The sequence below is a fragment of the Caretta caretta genome, chromosome 5 (assembly GCF_965140235.1).
Source record: "Caretta caretta isolate rCarCar2 chromosome 5, rCarCar1.hap1, whole genome shotgun sequence".
NCBI lineage: Eukaryota > Metazoa > Chordata > Testudines > Cheloniidae > Caretta > Caretta caretta.
The window spans coordinates 61409220-61431149 of record NC_134210.1 but is presented as its reverse complement, the minus strand read 5'-3'; the positions used below and the strand labels follow the sequence as shown (position 1 = coordinate 61431149).

The 21930-nt window shown below is 36.5% G+C and overlaps 1 protein-coding gene across 9 annotated transcripts in view; it reads left to right on the top strand.

The window, feature by feature from the left end:
• MCTP1 (multiple C2 and transmembrane domain containing 1) overlaps positions 1 to 21930 on the top strand; it is a 441025-nt gene that overhangs the window by 271386 nt on the left and 147709 nt on the right. For all 9 annotated transcript variants that reach the window (XR_007356791.2, XM_048850946.2, XM_048850943.2 and 6 more), the window contains 2 exons: positions 10104 to 10290; positions 15284 to 15377. Coding sequence is in view for 8 of the 9 variants with exons in the window: in XM_048850946.2 (XP_048706903.2) it covers positions 10104 to 10290; positions 15284 to 15377 (281 nt within the window). In the remaining variant the exon portion in view is untranslated. The remainder of the gene's footprint in view (positions 1 to 10103; positions 10291 to 15283; positions 15378 to 21930) is intronic.

The following is a 21930-nucleotide window of genomic DNA, read 5'->3' as shown; positions in this document are numbered from 1 at the left end:
TCTGCCAAGGTGATCTGGCATATTTCCACTTCCATTTTACCCACCTCAAAGAGCAGACAGAAAGCAACAATTCCCTGAGAAGTGATATGAGTACTTTTTTTCTGGCACCGTATCTCTGGCTTTCTAGTGGTCCAGGCAGCTTAGTGTAAATCCAAACAGCAGGGAAACTCTAGAAGCAGTCCTCATAACAAGGATACAAAAAGACTGGTCTCTTTCAAGATCTGTTTCTCCACCAGCCTCCAAATGAGGGTGGAAGATTATCAAGCTTTGCTTTCCAAGTATGATTTTCTACTTTTGGAGATTCTCCAGCATCACAAATTACCACAGAAGCAACAGGAGCATCTGAAGACTCTGATGGTGGAGGAACACCTGACCACCAGGACTTCCTTGTAAGCCACCCTTGCCGCCTCTGATACAGAGGACCGTCCACTATTGCCCTGAGATGTGCTTCCTGCCTCTAGGTATCTAGGATCCTGTGGGAGGTCCAAACTACTATAGAGAACCTCCCATTTGAAGGGACTACCATATGCACCAGTATTACAGTCAAAGCACTCCACACTTTTAAGAACAGTAGAGTGACACAGTCATGAGATCTATGTCTCTTCATCATAGAGAAAATGAGCTGCTGAGACAGCAGCCCTCCTTCAAGCCCAGACTTCAACCACAGAAATTGTTCAAATTCAGGGAGCAAACAAGGGCCCCTGTCACAGACAGAAGTGCTTGTGAGTTACCCAACCCCACCAGCTCTGAATTTTAAAATATATTTTATTCTTTAAAAGATTTGGGATATTAAATGAAAAAGCCAACATTAATGCATTTTTAAAGATTGAAATACTAGGCACTCAAAAGACAGGAAATTCCATATTATTCCCTATCACTAACTCTGCCATACTGCCTGTTCTGGTGGTGTAAAGTAGACTGTATGAAGAGAAGGAGAATGAGGCATTTCTAGAACAAACAACAGAAATATTCAGAATACAAGACCTGGTAATAATGGGGAACTTTAACTACCTAGTTGTATGGCAAAACACAAAATTTCCAGGCAGTTATTGGAATTTATTGGGGGAATGTTTTGGTTTACGAAGTGCAGGAAGTAACCAGGAAGACAGCAATTTTAGACTTGATTCTGACCAAGAAGGAGGAGTTGGTAGCAAATCTGAAGGTTGAAGGCAATTTGGGTGAAAGTGATCATAAAAGGATAGTTTACATGGTCCTAAGGAAAGGAAGGAGTGAGAGCAACAGAATAAGGACAATGCACTTGAAAAGAGGCAGACTTTAACAAACTCAGAGAGTTAATAGTCAAAGTCCTAGGGGAAAAAAATCTAAGGGAAAAAGGAGTTCAGGAGAACTGGCAGTTTCTCAAGGAGACAATATTAAAGGCACTAGTACAAACTATCTAGATGCAAAGGAAATCTAGGAATAATAGTAAGAGGCTAATATGGCTCCATCAGGAGCCCTTTAATTACTTGAAAATCAAAAAGAAATCCTGTAAAAACTGGAAACATGGACAAATTGCTAGGGATGAGTATAAAAGAATAGCACGAGCATGTAGGGAAAAAATCAGAAGGCCAAGGCACAAAATGAGTTATAACTAGCAAGGGATATAAAAGGCAATAAAAAAGAGGGTCTTTAAATTATGTGACAGGGTCGGGCCGGATGGCTACAGGAGAGTAATAGAAGGAAGATATATTAGGCCCAGGTTAAGTAGGTCCCTTTTCCCTGGGTAAGTCACGGAGGACAGGTAAGGTCCGAGAGGATTGGAGAATGGCACACATAGTATTTGTCTTTAAAAAGGGGAACAAAGAGACTCAGGGAATTATAGACCAGTCAGCCTAACTTAGATGCCTGGAAAGTTACTGGAACACATTATTAACAATCAATTTGTCAGCACCTAGAGGGATAGTAGGGTTATAAGGAATAGCCAGCTCTCATCCTTGATATCAAAAACATATCTTACCAAACCAACCTAATTTCCTTCTTCGACGGGATTACAGGTCTTGTGGATGGGGGGAAGGAGGCGGGAAGCAGCAAATGTGATGTATCTTGATTTTTAGTAAGACTTTTGACCCAATCCCACTTGACATCATAAGCAAATGAGGGAAATGCAGTCTAGATGATGTTACTATAGGGTGGGGACACAACTAGTCGACAGACCATACTCAAAGAGTAGATATCAATGGTTCACTGTCAGACAGAGAGGACATATCTAGTGGGGTCCTGCAAGGGTCTGTTCAATATTTTTATTAAAGACTTGGATAATGGAGTGGAGAGTATGGTTATAAAATTTTGCAGTTGACACCAAGGTGAAAGGAGTTGCAAGCACTTTAGAGGAGAGGATTACAATTCAAATGACCTGGACAAATTGGAGAATTGGTCCCAATTCAGCAAGATGAAATGCAATAAAAATAAGTGCAAAGTATTTCATTTAGTAAGGAAAAACCAAATGCACAACTACAAAATGGCAAATAACTGACTAGGTGGTAGTACTGCTGAAAAGGATCTACATCACAAACTGAATACGAATCAACAATGTGATGCAATTATAAAAAAGCTAAAATCATTCTTGGCTGTATTAACAGGAGTGCCATATATACGACAAGTGAGGTCATTTCCCCACTTTATTCAGCACTGGTGAAGGCTCAACTAGAGTAGTGTGTCCAGTTCTGGGCACCAGACATTAGAAAAGCTGTGGACAAATTGGAGAGAATACAGAGGAGAGCAACAAAATGATAAAAGGTTTAGAAAACCTAGCCTATGATGAAGATTTTTTTAAAAAAAAAAACCTGGACATTGTAGAGAGATGTTTATGAAAGATTTGTGATTTGGAGATGCTCCCTTATAAGGGACAGTGTTCTGAGTGTGGGAATTTGGAGATGTGCTCTGGAGGCAGGGGTTGGGAACACCACTTGGCTGTGTGCAGCAGCTCACTACAGAAGCTCTCCAGTTTGTTTTATTAAAAGTTTAATTACTTTCTCATTCACTGGTTTGTTATTTAATCAACCCCAAGATCATTACATGGTGTCAGAAGTGCTGAATGAGAAGACAACTGCAGTCATTTTGAAGTTAACTTCTGAGTTTGCAATTGAAAGCAGAGACAAAGGGAGGCACCGAAGAAGCAAGTGGGGCACCAGACACAGGCTTTTGTATATATTTGGTGAGCACAATAGTAGCTTGACTAGCTTAAGAAGGGGAAAAAAAATGAAAATGGATGCATTGCAACCTCCATCCCATCTGTAATTGTCAGGCAATGTTGCAGAGAACTGGAAAAATTGACAGATTTGAATTGTATTTAGCAGCCATGGGGTAGAGGTGAAAAATGATAAAGTGAAATCATCAATATTTTTGCCAATTGTTGGGGAGGAAGCATAACAACATTTAGTTTGAAGAAGGTGAGTTAAGTAAAATACTGACTAAATTTAAGGCATATTGCATGCCAAAAAGGAAAGAAACATTTGAGAGGGATAAATGTTTTACTTGCATGCAAAGAACTCATGACACTGTAGAGCAATGTGTTTCAGAATTAAGGAAACTCAGTAAAACCTGTGACTTTGGTGAGCTGATAGAGTCTCTGGTCAGAGATATGCCACAAATGATTCTTAATGACAATGTGTTAAGAGAGAAAATGCTCCATGAAGGAAACTTAACTTTAGAAAAAGTTCTCCAAATATGCAACTGTGAAAGCACAAATCAAAGAGCTGAATTCACCTGAAGGAGTTATCTGTGTACTAAGTACAAAATAATTCAGCCAGAATAGGTCAAATCAAAGAGTGGAACTGCTCGCTATGAAAACCACTACTAGGGAAAAGACAGCATACAGACAGTCATGTGGAAGGTGTGAATTACAGCTTGGCCCTGGACAGTTTGGGAAACTGTCATAAATGTGGGGAAAATAATCATTTTGCAAAATTCTGCAGATCTCAAATGCAGAAAAGTCAAGTGTATTCAGTTAAAGACAAATCTGATTGAGGAGTTTTTCATAGGTGTAGTGCAATTTGGCAAGCCTGATGAGAGGGACTGGATACTGCCTATGACAGTGAATGGAGCAATTATTCCAGGAACTCAGGTTAATATTCTGTCTGAACCACATTAGAGACAAAAAATAAGACCAAAACTGGGACCAACAGAAATAAAAGTAACTGGTTCTTCTGGAACAAATATCCCAGTGAAGGTGAGGTGGATTGCTAGCATCAACCGTAAAAGCATCATATACTGGCTTGGCTGCACATGAGAAGTTCAATCTGGTAAAATTGATGCTCCCACTACAAGATCGTGCTGAACCTGGCTATGAAGCACTCTTTCAGGAATATCATGACTTGTTTCCAGGGTTGGGTTGCTTGAAGGGTGACCATCCAGATAAACAAGCAGGTCCCTCCAGTTATCCATCCATGTAGAAAGGTGCCATTTTCACTCTGTGATAAATTCAAGGCTGAGCTTGCAAGGATGGAAGCAATGCAATTAATACAAAAAATTGAGGAACCAACAGAATGGGTGAGCTCCCTAGTCATTGTGGAGAAAAGTAATGGCCAGCTATGCATACGCTTAGATCCCAGAGACTTCAACAAGGCTATAAAAAGAGAACATTTCAAACTACCAACCAGAGAACAGGTTATGGCTCAATTTGCAAACGCTCAATATTTCAGTAAATTGGATTCATCCTCAGGTTTTTGGCAGCTAAAATTAACTGAAGAAAGCTCAAAGCTATGCACATTTAATACCCCATTTGGAAGATAGATTCTTACGTTTCTTTGGCATAGCTTCAGCACCAGAAGGGTACCACAAAGCCATACATATGAATGATGTATGAACATATTAATGGTGTTGATACCTGAATGGATGACGTCATTATGTAGGGCTCAATGAAAGAGGAGCATGGTTTTAGACTTCGGGAAGTCCTGGAGGAACTTAGAGCTGCAAACCTCAAACTAAATAGGGAGACATGTTTTAGAACTGACTTTTGTTGGGGACATTATTTCCAATAAAGGTGTAAAACCTGATAAAAGGAAGATTTCAGCCATTGAAATGATGCCACATCCCCAATCAAAGAAAGATGTCCAATGATTCCTGGGAATGGTTAATTACTTTATAAAATTCATACCTAATCTATCTACCAAAGCAGCAACTTTGAGAAAACTCCTAGAGAATAAAAATGAATGATATTGGGATGAAGAACAGGAGGAATCATGGGAAGGTTTAAAACAACAACTGATACAAGAACCAGTGTTGAAGTTTTATGCCTCAGGAAGGCCTGTTAAAATCTCAGCAGATGCTTCACAGTCTGGGTTAGGTGCCGTGATTTTACAGAAGCATGAGGGTTGTTGGTAACCAGTGGCATATGCATGATACAGCCAAATCACTGACTGAGGCATAAGCTAGATGTATGCAGATTGAAAAGGAGTTTTTAGGAATATTGTTTGCTTGTGAGAGATTCATTCAGTATATTTATGGACTGACAGTGGAAGTTGAAATGTCCCACAAGCTCCTAATAGTGTTATTTAACAAATGATAAAGCTGCAAAAGTAGGATTTGGTTGTGACCTACATGCCTGATAAATTGCATGTTTACAGCAGATGCACTTTCCAGAGAAGTGGCTCCCACAAAACTAGAGAACACTTTAGAGATAGAGATGCAAGCCTATGTAGGTCTGATTGTAAAGTCAATTCCTATAGCTAACAGGAAATTGCAACAAATAAGAGAGGAAATGAAGAAAGATGAATCATTAGGAATCCTTAAAGAAGTGATAATTAAAGGCTGGCCTGAAGAAATAAACAGTTGCTATCCAAGTATAAGAGAGTATTGGACTGCAGACATGAATTTACTGTGATAGATGGGGTGATTTTCAAGGGCAGTACGTTGTAATTCCAATGAGCCTCTGAAAAGGAATGCTACAGAAGATCCACAAGGGTCATTTAGGAATTGAGAAGTGCAAACAATGAGCATGAGAGGTGCTATGTTGACCACGGATCAATCACAACATCACTAATGTGGTAGGAAACTGCTTTTCCTGCTTGAAATACAAGCCATGCCAACAAGCAGAGCCACTGAGACCTCATCCAGTTCCATTAAGGCCTTATGAGAGGGTAGGCACTGACTTATTTACCTGGCAATCAAAGGTTTATTTAATAGTCACAGATTATTATTCTCTGTATCCAGAAATTAGCACACTGCACAGTACAAATATCAGTGATAGCTGGCAGGAAGGGAATCTTCTCCAGACATGGAATTCCAGATGAAGTCTTTAGCGATAATAGGCTGCAATTTTCCAGTGCAGATTTTAGGCAATTTGCCATAGATAGGGACTTTCATCACAAAACATTAATAGGTCTTCAGATAAGTTTAGAGAACTGTGATCAATTGTTCTCATTGTCCACTGAAGGTGGATAAGAATAATAGGCTTAATCTGCAAGAAGGGAGATTTAGAGATATGAGAACATTTCCCTAAATATAAGGATAGTTAAACTCTGGACTAGGTTTCCAGGGGAAGTTGTGGAATCCCTAGCACTGGAGGTTTAAGAACAGGTTGGACAAACATCTGTCAGGGATGGTCTAGGTTTACTTGATCCTGCCTCAGCACAGGGAGCTGGACTCAGTGGCTTCTCAAAATCCCTTTTAGCCCTACATTTCTATGATTCTATATGTATAGTATTTTCTATGTTTGTTTTCCTTTTAAATAAGAATTTTAAGGTAGTATTATTTATTAAAGGGTGCTGTTAACTTGAACTCTTTGGGGTAGATTAAATAGCATGTCATTAATTTGTTTTTATTAAATTCCTTAAAAATGTATAAAGGTTTTTATAGCTCCCTACTGATGTTTATAAAGGATATTTCAGCAATAGCATTAGCACTTAAGACCTTCCAGCTTCTAAACTTCTCACTGGAACCAGCAGTGGCATCCTAAGGAATGAAGAACCCCACCTCTTCCTACCCTCTGTCAGGCTTTTGTTCATCCCTGCTCCCATGCAAGTGGTGAGAGAAAGAAGTAGCATGGTTGAAAATTTTCATTAATGTAAAATGTGATTTGTGACTAAACAGAGTTTTATGTAAGTGCCTAATTTCTGTGACAAATTATTTTTTTTCATTGAAAAAACTGGTGCCTGTAAACTGAAATATTTCAGCCAAAATCCAAAATATTTCAATAGAATATGGCACTACAGTGCCTCATAGGAGTTGTAGTTTGCTTTCCTCATGTCCCTATTCTCCTATATAGGCTGGGCTTTCCAGCCAGACTACATCTCCCATAAGGTACTGCCTTCCCTCCGAAACAGGAGAGACCATGGTGCATGATGAGAAATGTAGTTTGACTAGTGAAAGTTACCAATAGAAAAGAATGGGAGAATGAGGCCCCCAAACTATAACTCCCAAAAGGCACCTTGATGGCATTTTCAAAACAAAATATTTCATTTTTGCCTACTATATTTAAGTTTTCATTTTTTTGCCCCCAAAATTGAAATTTTCCACAGAAAAAGCCCCCAATTTCTGAGCGGTGGTAGAAAGATAGAAAAAGCTCCTGTGGATCGCCTCTGCACTCCTGCCCCCAGGTAACAAACACTCCCTAGCCCTTTGTGTGATTCCTGAGAGGAAAGAGGATTTTTCTGATGTACACCCCTTGCTGCTGTTGCTCTATGCAAGGAGTCCTAGGAGCTTCAAAAGGAGAGACATACTCAGAAAGAGCAATAGCTCTGCTGCTATGTTACTGAAAAGCACCCCCTTACAGGTCCTGGCAAGGAGTGTGCATATAAATTTTGCCCAGAGTGGTGATGATAATCCAGGACATATCAAGTGCAACTGACTATCAACAAAACATTGACTGTTCATGCATTGTATTGAATGTGTAGAATAAACCAGTTGAAGTAGAGAAATGTTTTCCAGTAGATTTCTCTTAGTTACAGTAATATTAGATGTTGTGTGTAACTGTAGAATTGTGAATACAGCCATTTTGAATAGGGTTTTGATGTTCAGGTTGATGGTGTCCCTTTTAACATACACCAAAAATAGCAACTGATATGTGGAGTGTTTCAGAGTAGCAGCCGTGTTAGTCTGTATTCTCAAAAAGAAAAGGAGTACTTGTGGCACCTTAGAGACTAACCAATTTATCTGAGCATAAGCTTTCGTGAGCTACAGCTCGCTTTATAAATGTTGGAGGAGAAGAATATAACTTTTGGAACTGATATTTCAACTTTAACATTCCACAAACGTTCTTTGTTTGCACTTATAACACAAACAGACTAGTGGATGAATAGATCTGTATGTGTGTGTATTCCAAGACTCATCAATTTTTCCTTTTTTTTTCTGGCTAAGACTCTAAAATGACTAATTTATTTTTGATTTCAGTTGGATTACTGATATTATTAAGTCCTAGTCACTCTCTCTTACTGACCATGTTGGCAGAATTTAAACTATTCAAATTAAAGACCTTGTTTATAGTAATACTGTCCAGTGATCAACACAGCAGTGTTGTCATGGAGACGTTTTTAAGGATACTTTAGGGTGTATGGTGCCTGTTTTGGATGAGGAGGGGTTGGGGGTGCAAAATAACTACACTGGAATATATAATACCAGATTTGAATACTAGAAGCAATCCAAATCACAATAAACCTTTAACCTTTAATTGTAAAGGAATGATCATTTGACATTATATTAAATCTCTGAGTACTTAATTACCAATATTCATTATAGTAAAGAAGAAACTGTTCTTTATTGCAGCCTAAATTGTAAGTTTATAGCACAGGTAGAGGTATAGCATTTATACTGACCAGGGTAGTTTTAATCTTTTCCCTATTCCTCTCACTTCCTTCCACTGCTTGCTAGTCTTCATACAAAAATCCAAAATGAAAGATAAACGCTAAACAATATACAGTAAATGAGAGGGCAGGGGAAATATTCTTGTAACAAATTTAACCTGTCCATGATAGCAGAGTGCCCATTTTATAGGGCCACATTTATTGGCCCTTTGGTCACCACATTATCTTTCTCTTCAAAATCAGTTCACATTTTTATTAAAAGAATTTGTGAGATATTTAGCTTAGTCAGAGTGGCAGATAGAACATGGACCTGTCAGATTATATAACTGCTGTTAAAACTACATTATAAAATGGCAAAACTATAAGTAGAATGTATCCATTTACTTCATCTGGATTTTGTTTTCATGGATTGTTAATTTATTGCCATAACTTTAAGAGAAAAAGTTATGGATATAAATAGTTCAAGTAATACTTTTAATAATTCCTGTTCAGTGTAATGTGGCAGTTCTACGAGTTTTCAGAATGACCATAATATGAAATTCACAGCTACATTCTAGGAAAGATTAAATACATGAAAATAGACTAATATATTAAAAATACCAGACAGTTTTAATTACAAGAGACCTAGAATATATATGTAGAATATGTATGGACTGTATTCTCCTTTAAGGCTTGATTAAGCATTTAGGCACGGCCCTGTGTGAGTAGTGGTACACAACTTCTTCCCTGCTTCTCTCTGGCTTTTAAGGATGAGGCATATTTCAGCTGTGCCCAGACATTGTTGGCTGGCTCATGTAGAGGCTACTCCTGTCCACTTGCTCACAGTGGGAAGTATAGTGTGTGCAGCTCCTGCTCTGCCTCTTGTAGCCAGAACCACCATAAGAGGTTTAATGCAGACATTGGAGGGATGCCTCCTTCCCCTTACTCCCATGTCCAGCCATGTTATCTACTGTCATAGTCAATCCCTTAATGAAGAATTTTTTTAAAAAAAGCATGACTGGTATTAGTTTTAGTGTTCAAAGATTTAAAAAGGCACACTTAATTCTTTTATTTTATGTGTACATACGAGACTGACTAAAGCTTCACAATTTGGATCTGAATCTGGATTTCTAGCACCCTACTTTGGTCGTAGATTTTCTTTCTGTGTATATATTTAAAATAAATGTACAATGCCTCAGCAATATAATGAGTTGAAGCTAAAAATAGGCAAGAGATATGGCTGAAACTGAAGATAAATCCTTCCACAGACTGGGAAGGAATTTCCATTTATTTATTTTTTGCATAGTGGAGTGCAGGTCAGCCCATATGGCTCTTGTTTGATCTTGTGAAGAAAGCCACTCACTGATTCAAAACGTTTGTTTGTAGGTGTCAGGTTGACCTGTCGGCCCTGAGTAGAGAACAAACTCACAAGCTGGAGTTGCAGCTGGAGGAAGGAGAAGGATGGTTGGTACTGCTGGTCACCCTGACAGCATCAGCTGCAGTCAGTATCTCTGACCTCTCTGTCAACTCCTTGGAGGACCAGAAAGAGCGAGAGGAAATACTAAAGAGATATGTATGTAGCACCTATTGCTTATCCTTCTTAACATAATGTTGCAAATAATTAACTACTATGAGAAAAAAATTCTGAATATATCTACTATGTAATTAGTGGTGCTGATTTAAGCTAATAATTAATACTAGTAGTAATTGACTTAAATATCTAGATAACATCATCAGAGCCCTACAATTTACCTTTATATAAATGTTGTGTACATGAATATTCAGCTACTGTATTTGACCGTGCCATTTAAGTAGTTAATTTAACTACTTTATGTAATTTTGATTATTTTTGTTTTCCAAGTGCAGTATAATTTAAGATGTTTTTTAGCAATTTTACAATATTTCAGAGAATCTTTACAATAGCAACTATTCATTTCAGCTTGTGTAAAGCACCCATATCCTTTTCAAAGGTTTTGCAGTAGTTATACAGCATAGTAGAAAGCAAGATGACTTCTTATTTTTTGACTAAGTGTTAGAGTTTGGAGCAGTGGTTTGTCTCACTAAAATAATTGTATTAAACCATCTTTCCATTTCAGAATATTCTGAAACAAATTATTTTATTTCCCAGCATCCTCACATGGTGCAGAATCTGTGTAGTTTTATCAAAGCAACAGAGAGGGGAGCTCTTACTCCAGCATTTATTAATACGTAAATCACTAAAAGTAACTGTCTTTCTACATATGGAGAATTAAAAAAAAAAAAAAAAGCTATTTCCACTTAAAATTACAAAGCTTTTATTGTACAATGCTGCCAGGTGTTTAGAAGGCTTCTCTAGACACTCAGCCATTAAACCAAGCTCTGACTAACAAAGAGCCGCTTAATATTTTTTTTTTTTTAGATTTTAAAATATTCCTATTCCCTGACTGACATCCTTTCAATAACTGAATTTAATAAAGATGTACCTTATCAGGCTGTGCAGATAACATGAAGTGCTAGTACTAATGCTGTACAATATTCTTCAAACAGATTAGCAGGATGTGCGCTTCAGCAAATTTATTCTGGCTATCTCCACTGAATCAGCTGTCTGCTAATGCTTGTACAACTCATACACCAATAGTGTTATCATAAACACAGTTTAATAGAGGTGACTTAGCAAGGCTAAATATTATATTTTCTAACCCAGCTGAGAGCTAAGGTATTGTGCACCATCTTTGAAAAATAATTACAATTATGAGAATTAGTTCAGATTTTGGTATCCACCAATACAGAGTCTGTTGTCAGAATAGATCTTTATAAATATAACACATTCCAATAGATTAATTTTATAGTTACATACATTTTGATATAAGTGTAAAAATACCATATTTTTGTGGATTATTGTGGTAGGATGATACAAGTTAAGTGGTATTGATAGTTTTCATAGTTTAGCAGCAGTATAGAAAAATACTATTGCTCCATATTTTTACATAGCTTTCTTAAATTCCCTTTTTGCTTCATAAATTAAACACATAGCATTATTTATGTGGAAGAAGAATGATCAAATAATTTCATATTCTGACATGTTCTTATATACAAAACATCATTTTTCAAAATTTAAATATGTTTTCAATATGCACAAATAAGCATTGTTTGAAGGATGTATTTAATTTGATATGTGGTAGAAAAATAAGGTTTGCAATTACATGTATTCCAGATTTTAACATTGGAAATGCCTGCTGAGAAATTGCAATATTTTGTTCACTAAACTGATTCATAAATAGCAGCAGAAATAGAGGGCAAAGACTTACAATACAGTATTTACAAAATTCAAATTTTCTTTCCTTTAGCTTTCTGCTTATCTTTGGTGTTTGTGTCTGCCTTAAAGGACAGAGATGCAATAAACCAGTATTATGCAATTAGTGAGGTACACTATATCATTTGGTGTCTTTATTTTAGGGCTTTTTATTTTTTGCTTTCTTAAAGAATCTAGTTGCCATCTGAAATGTATTTTGCACCCATTCTTGTGGCCAAAAGCAGTCCATCAGCTGACCCTGGCATCAGATCAAGTAGCCTTGGAAAATTACTCTATTACTGTCATTTAACCATTTGTAGCTGAACATTAGAGCCCTACAAATTAAACAGACATTACTGTTTGAACCGTTATTTTACCACAATTGTCTGAGAAGATTAATTCCTTTTGGGTTCGGGGGAGGAGCGCAGTAATGGGTACAGACCAAGAGAGATTGTATGACCTTTTCAGAATGGGTGTGCTGAACCCCTGGTCCCCCTTGTCACAGTTTAAAAACCAGAGGAGCTAGTTTAGAGAAGAAGTTGTTAGCATTCCATTTTTATTATGACATTTCACAGTCATCCGATTTAATGTCCCTTGACCGGATTGTCCACCGTGAGACGATGGGCTTGAAATGTTATTTAGAGCATTGATAAAAGGTGAGTGGTTCTAAGATGACAGCGAGTCATAAGGCTGGTGGTGTGACATTAATTTTCTCCATAACAGAGATGGAATAAGACGTCACGGTGACAAGCTGTCAATCAGTACTGGCCCCTCAGTGTATCTCGATGCCATAGGATGGGGTATTGCTTCTCCCATAATAGAGCTGAACTGAGATGCTCTCCCTGACAGCTGCTGCAGCCATACAGAAAATATATTATACAGCCTTTCATTAAAAAAATAAAGAGGACTCATCTCCAGAGCATTTCAATCTTTCCCCATCTATTGAGGGCTGAAAGGATTCACAGCAAATCATAGATTCCTCTGCTATGGAAATTTCAGGCTTCAGAAACCATCCAGGTTTTGAGGCCTTCAACAATAATCATAAATAAGAAGACAGAATATATTTTGATAAATCATTACTTAGTTACGTATTAAAGTAATATATTAAAATAATTCATATTTCATAGAGTCCCTACAATAATATTGTACCATGTGTCAGGGGCCCAGAATGTCAGAATATGCAATAAATGACTCTAAATCAGCTGACTTGCTGAAACTAAAAATTCAAACAATAATTATCCTGCAGAGTCTGAAGATGGGTATCAGGTATTGAAAGTGAAATATAGCAATGCTGCCTTTTTTACAGGATGAGCTTACCAATGTTATATGTGTTTTTGGGGGGTTGCGAGGGTTTATTGTTTTTTTGTTTGTTTCTAGCCACCATGAAACTTGGGTTAAGTAGCTTCAAAAAAACATGGTGCAGAAACTTTTTTGTAAATCTCTTCCACACTGCATTAGAAGAGGGAAATTATTTCTGTTATGGTACCAGCCCTGATAAGAAGCTTCCAAAACTTGATCATTATTGTAATAAATGACAGACTGTGCCAACAAATATTTGAATTATAACATCACTATCTGTAACACCACCTCCACCACCCTCAATTTGCAAGCACATAAAGAGAGGGTGAAGTATATTTTGATTAAACTTTGTCATCTGTCTATTTTAAACAGATTTCTGAAGATAAACAAATGTTTTAAAAGATTAAAACATAATCCTTGTGATAAACACTTTTCATATATGAAAAAAGTAAACCATATGAGATTACACATAACTGCATTTCCTCAGCTCAGTATACCAAGGTCAAACCTTCACTGTAAACAATAAACAGTCAGATGGGACTTATAAAATTAATGTCAGAGTATGATTTGACTGTCAAAATTTTCTTATTAATAAAAGACAAGGATGCATTTTATACTCCTAACATTTTAATGGCTATGTTTGGTATGCATAAATATTATATATTTTTCAAGCAGCCTAACATTTAAGATTCTATTCAAATACCATCTTTAACAAGTAGAATAGTAATCTTAGTTTGCTCACATCAAACTCTAATTTTCCATAATAGTCAGTTTTACCCCCATGTAATATAATTCAAAATCCTTGACTCAGTGTCTCTGTTGATGCTTACATGACCTACAAACCAAAATATTATTATAAATATTCAGACATAAGTAAGAGGTTTCACATGCTTTGTCTGTGTCACAATAATAGAATAAGACCATGGGCATAAAACCTATTGGGCCTTAAAAAATGGGTACAAGTGTTTTGTTGATGAGTGACTTTGTACGCAAATGATATCCTTTACGGCCAAGATTTTCAAACACTTTTGAAAATCAGACCACATCCCGAGGTGTCTAAATCTGCACTTAGAAGCCTAATTTTAATTTCCCAGTTTTGAAGATACTGATTTAGATACATAATATATAAATGTTAGCAGTGGTCCTCTCAATTAATTATGGGGTTAAAACTGCATCTGTGGAACTGGCCACTGCATTCAAGCTTTATAAAAAATGTTTCTGGCCTATTGCACTCAGTTACTGTAATACCATCTTGTTACTTTGTTATTTAAAATCACAACAAAATACTGTTTCTAAATAGTTGTAACAGAGAATTCTAAAAATATTGCTTATTATGAATGAGGGCTTGTACTCTATTCCAGTTTTTTTTTCTTCTTTTTATAAAATGTGTCTAAATTATACATAATCCTTGGTGGTGGGGAAAAGAGATTTATTATGAGAGTTCCTTGTAATGTACTGAGAGCCATCTTTCAGTCTCTTCTTCTCTCTTTGCATGTGTCACTCTTGTTAAGCACAGTGGTAGTTGCATATTTTCCTCAAGGGGAAAAAAGAATTGGCCCTTAATCACACATGAACCTGTCTTGCTCAAGCTATAACAAGGAAAACATAAGTATGATTCTCATGTGCAAGAGGGACTATTGTATATTTGATCATTTTTTTAAAAAATATTTTGTTATTCTTAATAGGATATCAACATTTAAAACTTTGTAGTTAATAGCTCAAGTATCTAATATTAGGGGAGTAATACAGTAGCATTAATTTCTTATTAATATATTTTATCCTGACATACTCTTCCATTTTTATCTTATAATGATTGGGTAATGGAGTGTGTTGAAACAGAGACTGATAACAGTAAGTTCCTATTGAAATTAAAAAGTGAAGAAGGCAATCATTTGAAACAGCATTGTATTTAATGAATTTTGGATTGGGGAGGGAAAACCATTAACCTCTTTCCTTTCCACACAGCCTGTAATAACTTTTTATTATTATTGTTTAGAGCACAATGAGGATGTTTCACAACATGAAGGATGTAGGATTTCTACAGGTGAAGGTCATCAGAGCAGAAGCATTGATGGCAGCTGATGTCACAGGCAAGGACTGATTCAGTTTCTATGATAGTAGATAGTATAATTAGAGAGTCTTGGATTTGGTCATTTTTAAAGAATCGATCAGTTTCCACAAGGTGTGAAGTTTAAGGAAGATAAGTGTGTCAGAATTTCATTGCCCAGTTTGCAAACAATCCCACCTTCTATCCCCAAAAAATCCCCAACCAAAACTTTTTATATGCTGGGCTATGAGGCCTTGTAATACCAGGGACTAGAATCTTATATAGAGTATCTATGGGAAAGGAGAAATACACCTTTTTCTCCATCAGAGGTCCTGCAAAGACATTTCATGAGCTACAAATGCAGGACTTTATTCTTTAATGGATACAAATACACAAAATTCTCAGAATCAAAACTGCAATGAGTTAACAGTTCAAAATATGAAAGTCAAATACTGCTCTAAAGCAGTCATCAAAATAATCTTTTGGTACTTGCTAAAGAGCTTGCCACACTGTATGTGGTTTAAAATTAAAAAAAAAAAATCTTCCAAAGAAATAGTTTCCCGCAATCAGTGCTACAAATGTAAATGACCCATTATAGGTAAAAGACTGGACCTTGAATAACCGCTTCCAAAATAATCACAAGAAAATACAGTTTTGAAATTATTCTGTTTTTAAATCTTCTTGTTTTATCCTTGTACTAATAATTAGCTGATTGGATAATTTTGTCTTCTGCTTTTGGAAATTATTTAAGAATAATCATTGCAGTCATAGTCACCATTTTTCTTCAGAAATATGTTATCTCTTAAAAGTACACCCACCTGCACACTGCACATGCTGAATGGAACAAGATGAGATTGTCCTCTTTCAGAAAGTAGCCATTGCAGCTGTAAGAATTCATGAATATGCTGACTATATTAACCTAGTTGGCTTAGCTGCCACTTGGGAACCTGAAGTACAAGTTCTGTCACAGGTATAAATATAGATATATGGTAGAAAATTCCTTTCCTAATACTTCTGTGTAAATTAACATGAATATCAATAGTTTATTATCTTAGATGATCTAACAGGACAAAAAATTTATTGCTGAAACAGGTCATCCTGTTGGTGGAACACAAAATAACAGATTCTTTCTTTGGCAGAGATTGGTGAAACACTTCTAAAGGTTCCTCACTCTGCTTTGACCTTATAATCCAATGTGGTCTGAACAGAGAGAGAGATTAAGTTATTCAGGGGGAATGGGATAATTCAGTCTTTGACCTTGTTCAGTCTTGGACTTTTCCTGATCAACATGTCATCTGTGCCAGTTGCCGAAGTTTTTGGAAATACATTTGGTTCAATTAGAGATGTACATAACTACCAAAAACTATTTTCAGACTCTGCACATTCAGAATGACTGTCAGTTAGCAAGTGGAAGGAATATTTGATATCCTCCCCATTCCTATGTGTCCTAAATATTTTGTCCACCATGAATAGCCAGAACAATTATTTATATAATATAGGTGTTTTTAAAGGGCTATGTATTTCAAAGTTTATACAAATTATTGCACTTTTTTGACGAAAAAATTGCCGTCAGTTTGAAAGGCAACCGATAGGTTTTTTAAAAAATGCTGTAATTTACACCTGTTTTATGTACTGGCCTTTAGAATTATGTGACTGATCTACCTTCAGATTAAATTTTGAATTTGAATAATGTATGTTTAGAAATAACTGATGATTTATTTGCTGATTGTTTGGTCTTTAATTATTCATTATATGTTCATCCCACATACACCTCCAATGAAGTATCTTGTAAATAACATTTAGGACCTCATCCTCCAACTCTTACTTAAGTGAGTAATTCTTACTGATGTGAGTAGACCAGCTGACATCAACAATGCTACATGTGTGATTAAGAATTGCTCATATGAATGGGGATCAGGATGCTAATCTGCATTTTTTTCTATAATAATCTAAATAATAATACATCCTTTTTTCTGATTTAATCTTATGGATTTTTCTCCTGAGTCTCAGCAGGAACACACAGACACTCCTGTACAGTACCTGTGTGATTTACTCCCTTTCTGTAGGCTGAAAATATCCCATTTCACTTTCAGGCCTTTTTTAATATAAAGTAATAAGTCAAAATTCATTAGTTTAGGCTGAATAGTTAAAAAAAATCGTAATATTCCATCATTAAGCATAAGCACAGAGTGGGGAAGATTTCTGTAATCTTTTAAGTAGTCATCAATCTTACTACAGTAAAAAAGAATTTTTTCCTTTCAAAATGTAAAATTTTTCTTTTGTTACTATACATTCATTGAGAAGCACTGTAATACTGTATTAACTCTGTGTGAATAAAGAGCAATTGAGAGTCCCATTGAATGAGGGAGTAAAAAGCACAAATTACTTTTTAATGAAACCCTCAATTCTTTTCCTTTCCACAAAAAGCCCATAGCCTTGTTCAGACTACAGTAGGTCACTTCAGTTAAGCCCCTAATAAACTGTTGATAGTAGAGGGTAGTTTTTTCTTTAGGCTCAATAGCCTAGTGTTGGACAGTGCACTTCAAATCATTAAGGTTAATACAGATTAAAAAAAGGGATTAACTGGGTGGTTAAGGCCTCCGTTTACAACGCCCACACATACACATGCATTGAACAAGACACGAGAGCGGATTGAAATTTCAGTCAAGTTGTGGGCAGGCTTTCACAGCCTGGGAAACTGGGTGCTACAGTTTTGAAAATTGGTCACTGTTAAGTGTGCTATAACTAGGCTTGAGATGTATTGAAAAGTACTATTCGGTGAACCCATTTCCAGGAACACACGAAAGGAGCATAATCCTCTGAGGTGTTGAGTGCTTAGCACTCCAGCTTGATTTCAATAGGAATGGAGAGTGCTGAGCATGTTGTAGGATTGGTCTCTAAAGGAGCTGACCTACTGTAAGAATATACTTTCCTTGCACCAGACAAAAATACAGAGCAGTGTATCTCAAATGTGGTCATGGAATTCCTGCTTCAGGCCAAAAATATTAGGGCCTTCACCAATGTCAACTTTTTTTAAGTTGGGAAATGTGGTGGAGCAAAGGGCATTCACCGGAAAAATATTAGAAAATATATTTTTGGATTTCTAATTTGACCAAATGGAATGGAACAAAATACTCTGTTTGGTTTTTCTTTTCTGCCTTAGACATTTTAATTTAAATCCCCTACTGAATATTACTTATTCATTTTTGGGGGTGGGTTGTTGCAGGGTTGCAGTTGGTTTTTCTCCCCCAAGTCCTCAACAAAAAAGAAAGTTCTCATCCCTTTCCCCCACTTTACCTTCAGCTAGCTTGTGATTCCCCAGAAAGTGATCAAAGTCTTCTCAGAGAGGCAAGCCCCTTGTGGTATATACAATTAAGCCCTTTTAAATGAAGGTGTATACTGGCAATATAGTGAAAGGTAATACATAATGGAATCATCATGTAAGTTGATATCTCAAATTAATATATTTTATGTGTACCTAACCCAAATATATTTCAGAAAGCAATAGGCACTTTTTAAAATGAAATACAATATCAGTTAAAGCAATAGCCAGGTAAAATGTATTCTGCTTTCTGCAACAAGGTTATGTATATAGAAGGCTTAGCCCTCTGGAGTGAAAAACCTTCTGGTTTAATAAGATGGTTTTTGCTACTCCTTTATTAAGGTAGACATGTTCGTGCTTTTCTTTTGAAGAAAGCTGCCTTATTATTGATGGCAGATTATTTAAGGAAGAAAACAGAGGAAAAAGATATGCCCCCATTTTTATCAAATTCTCTAAGACTCTTATTATCTTAAGAAATAAGAGTTAGCAACTCAGATTCATTAGTAATGCTAAATCTAAGCTCCATTCGACAGCCTGTCTAGAAAACAGTTTGTTTTGCTGTCTGTGGGCTTTAATTAAGATGTGTTCAATTCCAGTCTCCTAGCTCCCCCCACCCCACTTGCTGTGACACAGACTGGTGATCAGACGCTTTCAGATGGTCCAGCCCATGACTTTGACCTTCTGCTCAGTCCAGCGTTCCCTGGGGAACCGTTCAGCTCATGAGGTCTGATTTCACACTTCCAGGATGCCTCGGCTCTCTTAACAATGACAGGGAGACAAAGCCCTTTAGAGCAGGCCGCATGGGGACTTGTTTAAATTGGAAACTAGAGAGGAGTCAAGGAACAAGGTTATGGGCTACAGAATAGTGCTTTTAATAAAGAGCTCACAGCTCTGGTTCAGCTCAAAGAGGGCTACCTCTGTACAATTAATTGAGCCATTTATCTGGAGCATCTTAGACCTCTACTTTCTCACAGTATTATGTGATAAATATCAGCTAAGAGGCAAATGAGATATGCATGAAATGAATTTTTAACACTTTGATTACTGTGTCTCCTGACTTCATTAGAAGTAAATTTACTTGTATTTCTGACCTCATTATCAGTTGATTGTTACTGTGTTTTAGGTTCTGAGATTTCTAGATAGAGTTTGGTATAAAAGGTATATTTTATAAAAGGCTTTACAATAGTTGGATTTACTATCATAGATAGCTGTGAGATTCTTCAGAGAACAGAAAGAAACTGCAGTTTGAGTGAACCATTTTTTATATTTTTTCAAAGTTTTATATAAGACACTCAATCCTATTCCCAATAAATTTAATATTAAAATTTTGATTGAATTAACTGAAAGTAGGATCAGAATCAAGATGATAAAATTTCAAGATTGTGGAGTACAGATGGACTTTTTTTAACTGTAAGTTTTTTAAGGCTATGTTTTAAAAAAACATCATTTGAATTTGTTCCTGAAATGTTTGCAAAATTTTGCAAATCAAATGTCAAATTTATGTGTACAAATGTTAATTTTGAGTACAGATATGGAAGGCTCTACACAAAAAAATTGCTGGAGCAAATTTAGTAACCCTTTGAAATCATGGCTCCAAATGTAATTTGCACTATTTAGTAGCAGCATATCCAGCATCTATATAAGTTTTTTTAAATCAGTCTTTATGAAAGTAACTACCGATCATGCAAAATAGACAATATTATAAGATAAATAAAAACTCAAACTGTCCCTAATATTTTATGTACTCAAAGGCTTTAATTATTAAAGGAAAAACCGAATAACAAAACTATATCAGATGTTTATTTTCTGTTCCTTGATTGGATGAGCAGAGCTCACAGAATCAGGTTTTTGGTGCAAATACTTGATTACTAACTTGAAATTTGCTTTATTCAAATATTCTGCAAAATTTGTTTAAATGTGGTTGTTGAACTGAATGTCCTTGTCAGATATCCTGAATATTCATGACACTCAGACACATAATTAATCAATAACAACATCACTGTGAGCTAGATATTATCATCATTTCTGTTTTACAGGTGGAAAACTAAGAAAGGTTAAGTGACTCAACTAAGGCCACAGACTGAGTCATTGTCAAAGCTGCCATTAGAACGCTGGAGTCTCTTGGTTTTGGTCCTGTACTTAATCCATTAGATAAGGCAGCCTCTCATAGAAAGATAGATTCACACATTTTAGGCCCAGAAGGGACCATTGTGATTATTTAGTCTGACATCCGGTATAACACAGACCATAAAGACGCTGTTGAGCTATTGTTCCTTGTGGCCAGAGGGCATGCTAGCTGCTCAGTTGCAGGCAGCTGGCTGCTAGGGAGCTTGCAGCAACCTTTGTGACTTTAGAGCCTGCCCCAATGGCACGGTCATGAACTGTCTTGCAGTTTTTCCAAAAATGAACAAATTTTTGGCAATGGGTTTTATAGATCGCAATGGCCAGCCATGGGCAATTGCATGATGATTTGTGATGATTGCATGGGCAATTGCATGATGATTTCAAACAATAAATGAAAAACGTTCAGTTCTCGCAACTGAATTACATTTATGTAAATATCCTTCTGAGGACAAGGCCTGTGAACTTATTTTTGATAAGTGCAATTGAAATGACTTCTGACATTTCTAAGTCTTCACATAAAGTAGTCACTGTTGCAGGTCTCAGAGGAAAGGTCTGCTCAGGGCTAGGAGGAGGCGGGAAGGGAATGACTGTTAGTATAATATGAATAGTGCAAAAAATAATTCAGATTATGTTTATCTTGGGCACAGAATTGATATTCAAGTTCTAGCCTAATTACAACCTAGCAAACTCTATACTAGAATTTGCTTGAGTAATATAAACTATCATAGTTGTACATAGCTTTATGGTCTATTGGAGCCCACAGAAATTTAGGTTCTAAGCTACATTCATTCCTGGTTTATGCTGGCACATGATTCTTCTTAGTAAAATATATATATATGCCAAAGATACAATGTAACCATGGTCTTGGAAAGAGACATGGCCAGGACCACATGTTGATTTAGTGTATCCTCACTATAGCCATCTGTGTAGCTTAGTGGAGCTGGCGGGGCACTGCAAGTGAATCTTAACTGGGCACAGTGGGCTTTTTGGGGCAGGTGGAGGTGCATTGTACATCGTCTTGTGCCTGCTGAAATGAATCTAGCCCTGTGAAGTTTAGCAGTTTTAGGGAGAGAATAGATCAATGGCAGCTCTGATTAAGAATGTACAAATTACCCTTTTGGAGAGACCACCTGTCCTTTAAGTCAGTTGT